Below are 13,406 nucleotides of genomic sequence, written 5' to 3'. Positions count from 1 at the left end.
AGCTGTACACGGGAGGTTTGACAAGATCGCACGTGTCTTTACGAGACCTCTACCTGCCACCGAGGCTTTGTGTGAAAGCAGTTAACATAAGGCACCGCAATTACCCACATTGTCGCAATACCACCAAATGAGCATTATATCATGTCATCCAATGGGAAATACACTTCAAATTACAAAGTGCCGGTCAGGTTGCATAAGCAATGGGTTACTTAAATTTTTGCCACCGTTTAGCGATTATTCAAAGTGCATTACCTCACCTTTTCCTGCCAACACAAACTCAGGAACTCTGCGAGCAAATGCACTGTGAGATACTCATACCCAGCCAGTTTCCGCAAACGGTTAGTAATAACCGGACCAGAACAAAATTCACATGCAATCAAGTCTACCCCTAATTGCTAACTGTGTGCCCTTAATCCGCAAACCGCACCACTCTAGCCAGCCAAGCTGTGAGTGAAGAAAAGCTGTTAAGAGGGAGGGAGAGAGGGTGTGGGTTAGCGGGTAGGTGGAGGTTATAGGCGTTAATAAAATGAAAGACAAAAAAAATTGATAGCGATTGTGTTTCATCCTAGGGATTAGCACTGACGTACTGCCAGGCGGGGCAGGCGGCCACGGTTTTAATTTCATTCCGCCAGAGTGGCCCAGATCCTGGGAAAACACTAAAAACCGCAAAAACCGCAGGAAGGATAAAAAATATATTTATTTTTTATAATCATTGACAGGCTTCATTTGCAGAGGTTTGTGGCCGTGTGATGAACTGTCATTTTATATATAACATTATTTACTAAGATACACGGACACACCCGGTCTCTTGAGGCAAATTCTGTTCTTCTTCTCTTGCCAATGACATTTTTGCCCAAAGCTATTTCTCAGGTTTAATTAGAAATATAAAATCATCTGTGGTTTATTGTATGTCATCGCAATCAATCAAGTTGTTCGATATTACATTGCTGTGAGGAAAAACAGCTCAGTTACAGAATGCTCTTTTATTCTGCAGCATTTGCTCTATTCTTATTATTTGTCTCATTAAAACACCCGCGATTGTAGCTCATTTGGCAGCACAGCAGGCTGCCATGCCCAAGTTAAATTCCCACGCAAGGTCAATTCAACCCACAAGCCGACTGGCATCGGTAAGATCAACACCACCTGGTGTGGTTACATCACTTGCTGAGAAATCGATAGCGTTTGTCCTGTGGAAAGATTGGTCCCATGAATTTTCCACCAATGAGCTCATGATTGCCAATGGATATGATCAATGTTCATTTGAGCTTTGGTACACTTAACTTTTTCAGTTTAAGTCTTTTGTCCATATTCAACTGCCACATTTCACTTTTTGTCACTTGTACGTGATCAACATGGAGTATCGCACTACTGTGTATGAAAGTTTCCCCAGTGCGTGCAACCAAGTTTAAATGTCGTATTTATAGCGCAGTGTGAATAGGCAGCAGTCATATATAATTCGCCTCACAAAGACATACCATGAATAACTTCACTCCTTGTTAGAGAAGCAGACAAATTAAGATTGTTTTGAAAAACAAACACAGAAATGACTAACTTCTAAAAATTCCCAACACATTGTCATTTAAATATATATGCAAACATATCTTCTCCCAAAATGTTGTTCCCAAGATCCCCTAATGAGATATGCCTCATTGTCTGCTCATTTGAATATGAATAAATTAACAATACACCTTCAAGTTCATACATATATGCAATATTTCCCATGTTAAAACAGGCTGCAAGAGGTTAGCACATTTCATCCTGGACCGGTTATGGTGCAGTTGACGGCTAAATTGCTCTTGAGAGCAGGACACAAACCGGCGCTATCTGGCGTCATGTACCAGCCTACATCTTATTTCAAGATGATTCAGCATAATATATGTCACTAGGGGTGCAAAGATGGATGGGTTCATGGAATAATATCAAAACATACATAGAATTGCATTTGTAAGAATAAAAACACAATGATTTAAATTGTCCGCTCTGGGACAGAAAATACGGTGATAGGGTGATGTGCGTATAAGTGAAGGGGATGATCATAATTAGTCTGTCCCTTAGATTGATGATGATTACAATCCTGCTGGCTTTGAAAGGCCTATAAATAGAATAGGCGAGCATGATCGGCCATCCTGTTCTCATTCCCAACTGCACTGCAAGCAATTTGGCATTACTCAAGTGTGCTTGGGTAATGCCATCAGTGGGGACATTAAAGAGAATGATAAATAATTCACAAAATGTAAGTAATCACTTATTGACATCATAAACATTTAACAAAAATTACCTGGAAGCAAATTACTCGAGGATAAATAACTACATTGTAAAAGGATAACAAAGACATTATATACAGCGCTTGCATGGCGATCCGGGTATTCATTGAAAGGGATAAATGTACGATAGCTTAACAGGCTCTCAAAATATAGAAATTTACTTACAAATATACTTAGACTGATAGTTGCACGGAAATGTGGAAACACGGACACTTTGATCAGCCAGAACCCCTCCCAACCCCCCCAATTTTTAAGCATTAACATAAGGTGTTCAGAATTAACCTCAAAAGAAAACGAAAGATTTAGCAGGAGAATTTAGATTTTATATGCTTAGGATTCACTTTGCTTTGAACTACATTTATGACTATGCCAAAGGAGACTGTTGGTGGGCTTTCTAGAGAGTAATTGTGGATTGAAAATAATAAGCGTTGGTGTGGGTGCTGAAATGGATAGTTTGGAGGTGGGAGGGAGGAAGGAGGCGAGGTGGAAGATTTAAGTGAAAAATAAATCGAGTACCCTGTGATGAAATTCGCAAGACCTGTCCTTCACATGCATATTCCCTTGTGCATATCAAAAATAAAGGTATAAAAAAACACTGCGAAGAGGTAAGTGACCACTTCTTTTTCACAAGGCATTATTCTGAAGGTTATATTTTGAAACAGGGGAATACGAGAACACAAAACGCAATGCACCAGAGTGTAAAATGATTTTTCTGTCCGCCAATATGGACCGCAATCATTCTTTATTTCCCGACTGAATAGAGGAGACAAAACTTATTTGAAGAATTATATCCATTAGCCTCTTATCGCACATATAAACTGTTCACAAATATCAAAGAAAAGTGAATAATGGACAATTTACAGGCCAACTCACCAAGACAGCAAAGCTAGTTGGAGATGTTTTTTTAACTACATTTTATCAATACGATTATATAGAGGACAAATTAATATGAAATACCATTATGTCACGTTTTTGTAGACTCTGAAAAGGCATTCGGTTCGGTGGAAATGATTAAGTCATCCAACCTCTCAAACCAAGACTTGAATAAAATATATATAAAAATTATCAAAACCATTTACAAAGCCGAAAAATACACTGACATTGCATGAATAAAGTAATACATTTACGAATGAGAAGTGAGTTATGCAGAGATACGCTCTCAAACAAGGCTATTCATAGCCACAATTTAAGATATTTTCTGAAAAGTGGATTTGAGAAACAAAGGCGCGAAGGCAAATGGTGAATGTATTAACAACAATCTAAAATGTGCTGACGGCTATCGATGGAGTGCCAGCCAAAGGACGCAACACGACCAAGTGGGCAACTATTGCACAGATGGAGTGATGAAATAAATGAATTTGCAAGAGCGAAATGGATCGTGAGACATGGTGACGACATGGGGAGGCCTTCATTCAGCAGTGCGTAATACGCAGCAGATGATATGTACCACAGTGTAAGACTTGTGTCCAAAGCATTTACATGGACTTAGAAAAGAAGTAAACAATGAGTCTACAACAAATATCATGATACTCCAACAGTGCCCTTGCCAGATGCGCATGGCAGGGGTAGAACTATGCTGTCATTCATCAAATTATACATTTTTAAACTCACGATAATGTATGAGAATCATGTGTGTAAGAACCAATGCTGTTAAAACTCAAAGCGAGTCCTGCACCCATTGTAGGCTACTACATTGAAAGTAGAAAAACAAACAAATTATTTAATTTTAACTTTGAATCGTAATCCAGGGGGCCAGTATATAATTTCACCCCTTGTGCACCAATGTGCAAATATGGGTATTTAAAAATCTAAATATTTATAAACGGCACTATATTTTTACACATTAAGTGATACCATCACACCATGGTTGGGTTTAAAAAATAAACGGTTATTTGTGAAGACTTGGTAATAAAATGCCTCCGTTAAAATGAAATCGTTTCCAGTAGTCGTCTAAATTAGAAAAATCATGAGAAACTGTCATGTGACCTGATTAATACGGCAGTTTTCATCACAGTCCAATTCCAGTAGTCCGTACTCGCCCCACCAAAGCATGCACAAAAGCACGTGATGACAAGTGCTTTCATAATTGTCAATATTTTAATGGTTACACATTTAAACCGCTGCCCAACCACGCCAATGAAAAAAAAAAAGAAAAATACCCTTGCAAGCAAACCCCAGTTCTCTGCTCTTCGGGCATGGGGGAGTAGATGTTGTGATAGGGCCAGGAGGAAAATGCCCGCATCACGGCAGTTAGCAGAGGGTGGAGTGAAGGGTGGCAAAAAAAACCATGTGGTGGTGGTGGCGGCAAGCTGTGTCCTGCCTAGTCCTCACCGCTGGCAGGCAGCCCATTAGAAGCGGGGGCTGCAGCCAGGCTAAACACATCAAGGGACACAGTTACGCATGCCAAACCCCACGGTAGATGCTGGTCTTGGTGGGAGAGCAAGAGTGAGCAAGAGAGAGAGAGACACGCACACGCAAAAAAAGGTGGGATAAAGAATGGTGGCGAAAAACCACAAAGACACACACACACACACGCGCGTGCTTGTGGGCTAGACAGTGTCACTGGTGCGTGTGGCGGGCCAAGGGTTTAAAAGCACAGGGCTGCTATGCACGGAAGCGTGTGTGCTGTGGGCTTCTTGGTCAGCCCACTTTACTTGTATTGTTCCCTTATTTATGAAACTGACTCAGTGACATTAATTTTGGGGTTTTTGTTCCAGGAGTCGTGGCAATCATGCGCATCAGTGTGCGTGTCTGTAGAAATATGCAAATCAATATATGTACTCTTTGTACTCGTGAATATATTATGGGTGAATATGGTATGTGCAGGTGGAGTGGTGGCGCAGTGGAAAACGCTTCGGGGTGTGAACCCAGCGACCTAAGTTCGATTCCCAGCCAAGGCCAAAATTAGTGGCCAAAGATCTGAAGTGGTCTTTGCCACAACCCCCCACGTCACCTACCTGTCACCCACCCTCACTGACCAGCTTGGTGACGTCTGGTAAAACGACCTTTATGACGGACACTGTGTGGAGTGTACTTTGTAAAAAAAACACCAGACTTACAAAAGGCTGTACATTTGCATGGTATGTGTGACATACATAAATGCTTGACCATAAATGGTTCTTTTAAATATTAAGTCAGCCTGAAAAGGTCAACAATGGTACTAAAAATGTATATACATCGTCAATTCAATTGCAGACGGCATGTAAATGTATGTGGCACGTGAAATCTAGTTAAAACATGTTTGACCACATTATACGTGTGCATCAATCTATCTCACGTTGTAGCACGCTAAAGTTAAGTACCAAAAGGAACATGTTTTCAGTCCTATGAATGCTTTTCAATAAAAGTGTGGTGATGGTTTTCAAACAGCTTATCTTACAGCATTCTCTCTTTATGATTACAGGTATACATGTTTTTTCAAGCGGGGCAAGCCCCTACTCAGCTTTCAGACTTGTACAGACTGCCACCACCACACGCACTCACGCACGTATGCAGTCACGCGTGGATGGACACACACAAACACATATATGCTTCGCAGTTGTGCAATTTATACTCATTCAAGCATCCAGGAATCTTCACTTAAGCGTGAGTAACTTCAAATTCCTCAACAAGTCTCTTCTCACACACACACATTTTTATTCAGATTTAGTTTAGTATCGGCGCGAAATGCTACAGCACAAATGGCATAGTTGGTGTGAGTAAAACACAAACTCCTGTCTCATCTTATGCAGTAAGCAGGACAAGCCGCGGGCAGATGATTGCGATGACCACATTAAGTCTTTTTTTTGGCAGCCACTGAGGATGTGTCAGTCTCAAAGCTAAATACCTTAAAGCCACAAGTAATGGGTAGTGGCTTCTAGCTTCCAAACCCCACCTTAAGAAAACCACAGTAACCTACACAAACTGTTTTTGGCAACCTGGAATTAAAAACACATCAATTATTGACAGACTTGAAACATAATGTGAATAATATTTACACAAACGGCTGAGCTAATCTTAGGTAAGATATTTCCAAATGTTTACCTTCGCCACCTTAGAGGATTTCCATTGATCGAATGATCTCAAAATTACTGCACCTGGAATGCATGTTACTCGACAATGTAATATTTTAGGGAAGAAGGGCTTTACGAGATTTAGGAGGTGTGTGTGTGCAGGTGGTAATACGCCCATGTGACTACACACATGGGTATTGAGTATTGCCTCACGTGAGCATAAAGATGATTACATGAGCAGGACGTTTGCCAAGATTGGGCAGGTGTGTGTGTATGTGCATGCAACTGGATCACCCTGAATAAGCAGCCAAGGTAAATAGAACCTTGGCTCTTCCAACACCCTATACGAATGGTACAGGTAAACAAGACTGGCGCTTCCAAACAGACCATATAAATTGCCCAAGTAAACAGACTATTTAAAAAAATATTCTGTGTTAATTTTGCCCGTAAACAGGATCTGGGTGCTTCTAAATACGCACAGTAAAACAAAAACAAACTAAAAACATGCGTTGAATTTTGTAATATCGATTATTATTCCTCAAGTGTGCTACTGTAATCAATGTGAGACATGCTTCAACATCCTGCCCAAAGTCCTCCAATGCCTTCTATAAAATGACCCCGAGATAACACCACAGAATACTTCCGGCATCACTTTAACAGGACTTCCTTACCACATAACTTTTTGTTCTGTGCAGTGAGTGTTTCGCTGCATGACAATCACGTGAAATACCAATTAAAAAATTACATCTCTTAGATCTGGCAAGACCCAAATAAGTGAAAACTCAAACTTATATAAAGGCTTTCTGGGGATCATGCTGAGGGACCACCAAATTGCTCCACTTAAGCACCAATTAATGGACTTTCGCTGGATAGCTCTCTGTTTTAAGGTTGTACCGCATGTTGTTTGGCATGATGTCCAACGTTTCGCTCCCAGCAAGTGGAGCGAAACATTACACCTTATACCAAACTACACAGGGTACAATCCAAAAACACACAGAAGAACTTGAGCAGCTGTTTAACCCTCTCAGATGACTGACCTGATTTTAACCCGTGATCTCAGAGGTGCTGGTTCAACGCTTTGACACAAGCAGCATAAGCCCCACCGAACCAATCCGCCACCTCTCACACCGTAACGAACACAACCTAAACAGAGTCTGGACTCCTCCAAACATACGAAACGTAAGAAAAACTGCACATGTAAAGGGAATAATAATAATAGTTCAATTTGTAACGCGCGCAAATTTGCAGACGTAGTGGCTGCAACTCAGAGGCGCGGAGCCAAGCTCAGAGTCGCTCAAAAGCATGATTGTAGAGGTGAGTTTTTAAGTCTCTCTTGAAAGAAGCGATTGAGGTGATGCTGCGAATGTGCAGAGGGATATCGTTCCAGACTGTTGGGGCTGCCACCGAGAAGACTGGTGCCATCGCTTTGTCTCACCTGCACGGGGGATGAGCAGAATGAAGCGTGCGCTGGCAGCCAACTGCCGCACCAGCTGGAGGTGCTGACTCAGCACACCTGCGTCCGGGACCAGGTACGGCGAGAGTGAGGCGGAAGTGCCTGGGGAGCGCAGGCTGCCCTCCAGCTCGCGCACCTCCTCCTGCTCGCGGCGCATGCGGCACACACAGCGCGAAACAACCGCAATGGTCAGACAGCGTGCCTGCCACCGCCGGCTCACAGGAGACCGTTGTAATGTCAGCAGTAGCAGTCTTCATATTACTTGTTTCGACACTGATCCAGATACTTAAGCAAAATCAACCAAAGCAGTCCCAGACTAGGGTTAGATATTGGCAAATATCTTTACAAACACACACTGAGGATACATAGCAAAAACTAGTGCAATTTTTCCCTTTGTTAATTACATAAGTATTTAAGATGACAGCAAATTGCCATAATGTAACAAAATGCCATTGGAATGGGATTATGTCGACACACGTACATACAAAATACTACATGGCGTTGACCGGGCAGGTGCTAATTGAGCTGTGTGTGCACATGCTAATCCTTGATAATCAAAGTAGTAAGAGCAATGAGCACAATCTTGCCAATCACACTCGACCAACCTGCAAAGCACAACTTGCAGTACCTTCATGCTTCTACCAGGCAAATCATTGTAATAGAATATTGTAATACTGTACATTTCAAGCAACACTAATCCTAAATAATGCCAATAAACAAATCACCCAAAATGCCTGGATAGCGTTTGGATGTATGACCACACCAATCACAAACAAGTTTGCATAGGGTTTTGAGGGGCCAAATACAAAACGGTCTCAGCAGCAAGTGCCCCAACCTTTAGCTTAATCAGTCCACAACACGAAAAGCTAAATGCAGTTGCACACAATGATCATGACACACCACACAGAGAAATATCTTCAAAACAATACATTAACAGCGGGGCTTTCATATGGTAACATTCACGTGATCCACTATTAAGTCATTTGCTATTTAACTATCGTTCAACTGTAACCGTGACATTTCCACCAGGAGGCTGGGCATTTAGGCATGGGGTACGAGCGGCCATCTGATAGCCATTCATGGTGAGGAAAAACCAAAAGTTGAGTCAAGTCCAGCATGTAATTTGGCTTCCTGCTGTTCCAGCCGCTCAATCCAAGTGATCGTGATACGCCCACGTAAAACGCTTTCATGCTCAAGCATGCGGAGCCTAAGGCGGCCAGCGTCTTTCCACGCTACCAGCATCGCCCCCTCTGGGCCACACGCATACAGAGGCACGCGCACACTGCCACATACACACGGACTTGCCTGTGCCAATGGAATTCAAAAAAGGAAGAGCGGCATGGTAAAAAATGGTGATCCTACTACAGGGAGACTAGAAGATTAAGGATGTTTTTGCGAGAAAGTGAGGTGGGAAAGTGACTCACGGACGACGCAATAAAGTGTGCTGTACTTAAGAGACATTTTTTGCTCTGCACCCCTTGCGAGGAAGCTTTGAAACGCGGGGCCACAACATCGATATTTTTTAGCCCATTGACAAAGACTCTTGACACAGTGTAAAGGCACTGCCCTCATCACAGCCTATTCCACGACCACGCACAATGCATTTATTTGAAGCCTGCAGTGTTTTGTATTGACGTCAATTGCACGTAATATGCGTCCGACTTGTTTTGAACAATAAATGTATTGGCGTGTTTCAAACTGCATGTAATTTGAACCAATGTTATATTTTCTTATGTTAAATTGGAATGGGTCCCTTTAGTAACCATGGCAGTAAAACTATTAACCGAAAATAAATCTAGGACACATAGTTACGTGCTATGTTATGCTCATGATTAATATCATACGATCCAAGTTGTACCATTTGTGAGTGTGTATTTCCAATTCTGTGTGGCAGCAATATTTATAATAAAGTCCACCGAATTCTATAACATTTCAATACAACAGTTCTGCATTGACTTCACAAATTCATAACCTTTCAATTTATAAAACTTGGAGAGTCCATTACATTTTAATACAATAAAGAAAGCCTCAATACACAAAACCAGCAAGAAAATAAAAAAACCCCCAAAAAAATCACCACTTTAAAACAGCACTAGAATAGCAAGCAAAAAACAACACTTGTTATAGTGGACTGTAATCTCTGGCAGCAGCAGTGCTTTTTTCACAGAAAAGTAAAGCACTTGACAATACCGTGAAATCTTTAAAATGTTTTGCCAGGTCCTCCTGACATCGCAACAAAAGGAGAACATCAGGGAGTCGGGCAGACACTCGAATGTTGGATTCCCGGCTAACGCCGGGATGTTTGAATGTTATTTCACACGGCCAAATAAGCAGGAATAATCCTCGTGAATTGCCCATTGAGATCTCTGGTTCAGGTTCAGCTCACGTGCAGGAGAGATATGACGAGGGCAGCAAGGTGAGCAGCAGCAGCGGCACCATCCCATGCGTGAGCCAGCCCGAGCTATTACCGCAAAATTATTGGGAAAAATCTGCCCGTAGGGCTTGCTTTCGGCACAAACCTGGCTGAAAATAGGCAATATAGAATGCAACAGTTCATCTAACCCCACCACCACGCGCGCCCCCCCCCCTACCGCTAATCATCATCATGCCGTGGTCAATCCCCTGCCTCTCATGATGCTGCAATGTAATAATCCACCAAGCACCTGCATGTCAGGGGTTGCAACGGCTTGGAGAGCAGTGGATTGATCATGACAATCATGGCTTTTGATGATAGAAACATATAAACATATTAAATCGTTGCACATTTAAATAATGTATAGGAATCAAATATATATATATAAAATGTGGTGAGAGGTGAGAATTCACTGCATTAGTCCATGTGCTCTATGCTGCCCACCGCGTGCTTCTGGAGCTGTGTGTGTGCAGCAGAGGTCGCAAACGGGTTTTGATTCCTTACCCGTAGCCGGCCGCACCAGGGTCGCAAACGGGTACCCGGACCCGTACCCAGCCGTACCCGTACCCTACCCGTACCCTACCCGTACCCGACCGGGTACGGGTAGGGTACGGGTATCGGGTACCTGATTGCGACCTCTGGGATGAAGCCATGTTGCAGGCGCGGGTGGGTTGATTCTAGGAACTTGAATTGTGAGAAGAGACAAGACGTTGGGAAATGAGTGACAAACAGTTACTCACCAGTGACTCACGGTCTACCCGTACCCGGCCACACCAGGGTCGCAAACGGGTACCCGTACCCGTATCTGGCCGGGTACGGGTAGCCGGGTATCGGGTAGGGTACGGGTATCGGGTACCCGGTTGCGACCTCTGGTGTGCAGTGCTTCCAATGATGGCATTACCTCCAGCCGAAGCTGAGCCATGTCCCTCATCAGGCGGTTCCTGCGCAACTCCTCCTCCGCCTGAAAACAAACGCATGATACGGTCACATTTCGTGAGTAGCACCACAGAGCGAGCCTCTTGCTTTCCTTTTTAACCTTTAGCAATAATACAGAATTGGTCAATATAGCAGGAGGCTGTATTCAACCCAGCCGTACTTACCGCTATGATTGCTTTTTCCATAATTACCCCTTATACACAGTAGCTCCGTAAGGTCATACACTGACTATTAATGAGGAGAATGTAATTCCCCCTTGTGGGATACTTGAAAACTGCAGGAACACTTTGTTTTCGTGTCATCACCGTAACATAGAATGGCCTACTCCTGTTAAGAATCGTGCACATATTTTCCACCTGTCCACTCCAGGTCAATGCAATCGCTGACAATGCACCTGGGACACTTAACAGTGGCCATTTTTGTTCTCATAAGCACCAGACTACCAGGTCGCTCTGCAAGAGGCACTCTCTGGCTCAAGGCCTTAGCCCATCAAAATAAACACATCTCGGGAGTGCAGAGGCTTTTTTGATCAGCACGAGTATTGCAACACAGTACCCAGACTGAGCTTCCTCTGGTAGCTTTGAGCATAACAAACCCTTGACTCGAAAGAAGACGAATTAGATCAACAAAATAAGGGCCAGAAAATTGGACTCGCGCTTTACTAAAAGTGAGTGCAATAGAACGTTGGACGTTTCTTGCCAAGCCTATTGAAAGTTGCATACAGAATAGGAATGAAATAAAACTCTGCAAACAGTGGTTTCCTAAGATCCGTCAAGCTTAGTAAAACTACTGCCAAGAAAAAGGAATGCACTATTTCATGCTCAGCCACAGAACAACACTTGTTTCGTTTGTTACATAATTTTCTGCATTTGATAGCGAACATTACGGAACCGAAACCGTTTAGTGTTTACTGGCGACGTTTTGTGGGTGTTAAGTGTCTGTATCAACAACTGTGTACACTACTGTACAAGTGGTCTTGGTATTCAACAAAACAGAAACTGAAAAAAGCTCCTCAAAACAAGGATTATTGCAATTAGTATCCTATAAAGATAAATTATCATGTAAATGTTTATTATTGTTTCAAAACGAAGACACAGATTTAGAAAATACTGAGTATTAACAGAAAATTACAAAGTAAAACCCGCAAAATAAAAATAAACTGGCTCATTGTGATTCATTTATATGTTAATGTCTGCGTTAGATTGCTTAAGGCACCTATAGATAAAAGTAACAACTAATCAGGTGAAACAATTTTGCGGTAGATATGTGCATGTATTTATTTATATGTTGAAGACAATGAGATCGAACAAAAAATATACATGCAAGTCCAGTTGTATGCGATTGGAGATAACTCTTGCTTGTGCATCTGACTCGCTTATCGGGTTATGAGCCTTTGTCTCAGTGTTTGTTTAGCGATGGCAAGAACCTGGTGCGTGCCAGTGTTTTCATGTTCCAAAGGCTGTTGCGGTAACTGTTGTGTGTGCTCCAAGGAAGCCATTCACCACGCACGAAGCAGACGCCTGCGGTCAGACGCCAGTCAACAAAAAATTATTACTACGGCTAAACCGACCTTAAAGAATTAATGTTTACAGAATAAATAAAAAAAATCCCAAATAAAAACATGCACGAAATCAATATATGGCACGCACAATATATGTAAGAATAACATCTGGTTGTAGCCATATCTGTTTCTTAAGCCTAACTGATATTTTTGTAGGTTGTACCGGGTGTCATTGATCACAATTGGCAACGTTTGACCCCACGGCACGATGTCCAACATTCCGCTGACACATGCTGGGGAGCTTCGGTTACCTTGAAGAAGCTCTCAACACGTTCAGCGAAACATCAAGACATCATGCCAGACACCACAAGGTAAAACCCGAGCACACATTGGAACGTTGGGTTGCTCGGTCAATGGCCAGGGTCAACGGTGGCATGGTGTATTTCGCAAATATTCCCTCCCCACCCAGCCCCTCCCCATCCAGCCCCTCCCTGCACGACGGACGGACACAATAATCCCCTGTGGGCTGGTGTTACCAGGAGGCTCCTACCAGTAAAACCTAGGCAGAATCCTGACTGAAGATGAGCTCCAAAAGGGCAGAACCAGTCCAGAGTTTGCTTGATTGAACAAATGCTGCTGGTTAATACAAGTCTGAACGGAGAAAAGGCCGATAGTCTAAAAGATATTTGATCATGCGCAGATACAAAATAGGGCCATTTATTTATTTTTCAGAGCATACTGTACTTGCATTGTATCATTTAACATCCTAAGTAACAACGCTTTTATAACTACAGCACGCCAAAGGTGCGACTCATTCAGGAATTTGAATCACTACCAAAAGCAGGCC

General features: G+C 42.6%; 1 protein-coding gene across 5 annotated transcripts in view; it reads right to left on the bottom strand.

Moving 5' to 3' along the window:
- The window catches only part of SMG5 (SMG5 nonsense mediated mRNA decay factor), a 73,700-nt gene that overhangs the window by 19,094 nt on the left and 41,200 nt on the right, over window positions 1-13,406 (bottom strand). For all 5 annotated transcript variants that reach the window (XM_061558400.1, XM_061558399.1, XM_061558398.1 and 2 more), the window contains 2 exons: window positions 11,024-11,083; window positions 7,692-7,851 (listed from right to left, as the gene is read on the bottom strand). In XM_061558400.1, the coding sequence (XP_061414384.1) occupies window positions 7,692-7,851; window positions 11,024-11,083 (220 nt within the window). The remainder of the gene's footprint in view (window positions 1-7,691; window positions 7,852-11,023; window positions 11,084-13,406) is intronic.

This window comes from Lethenteron reissneri, chromosome 24 (assembly GCF_015708825.2).
Source record: "Lethenteron reissneri isolate LAM-NWPU_2019-01 chromosome 24, ASM1570882v1, whole genome shotgun sequence".
Lineage (NCBI taxonomy): Eukaryota > Metazoa > Chordata > Hyperoartia > Petromyzontiformes > Petromyzontidae > Lethenteron > Lethenteron reissneri.
This window is presented reverse-complemented; position numbering and strand designations above follow the sequence as displayed.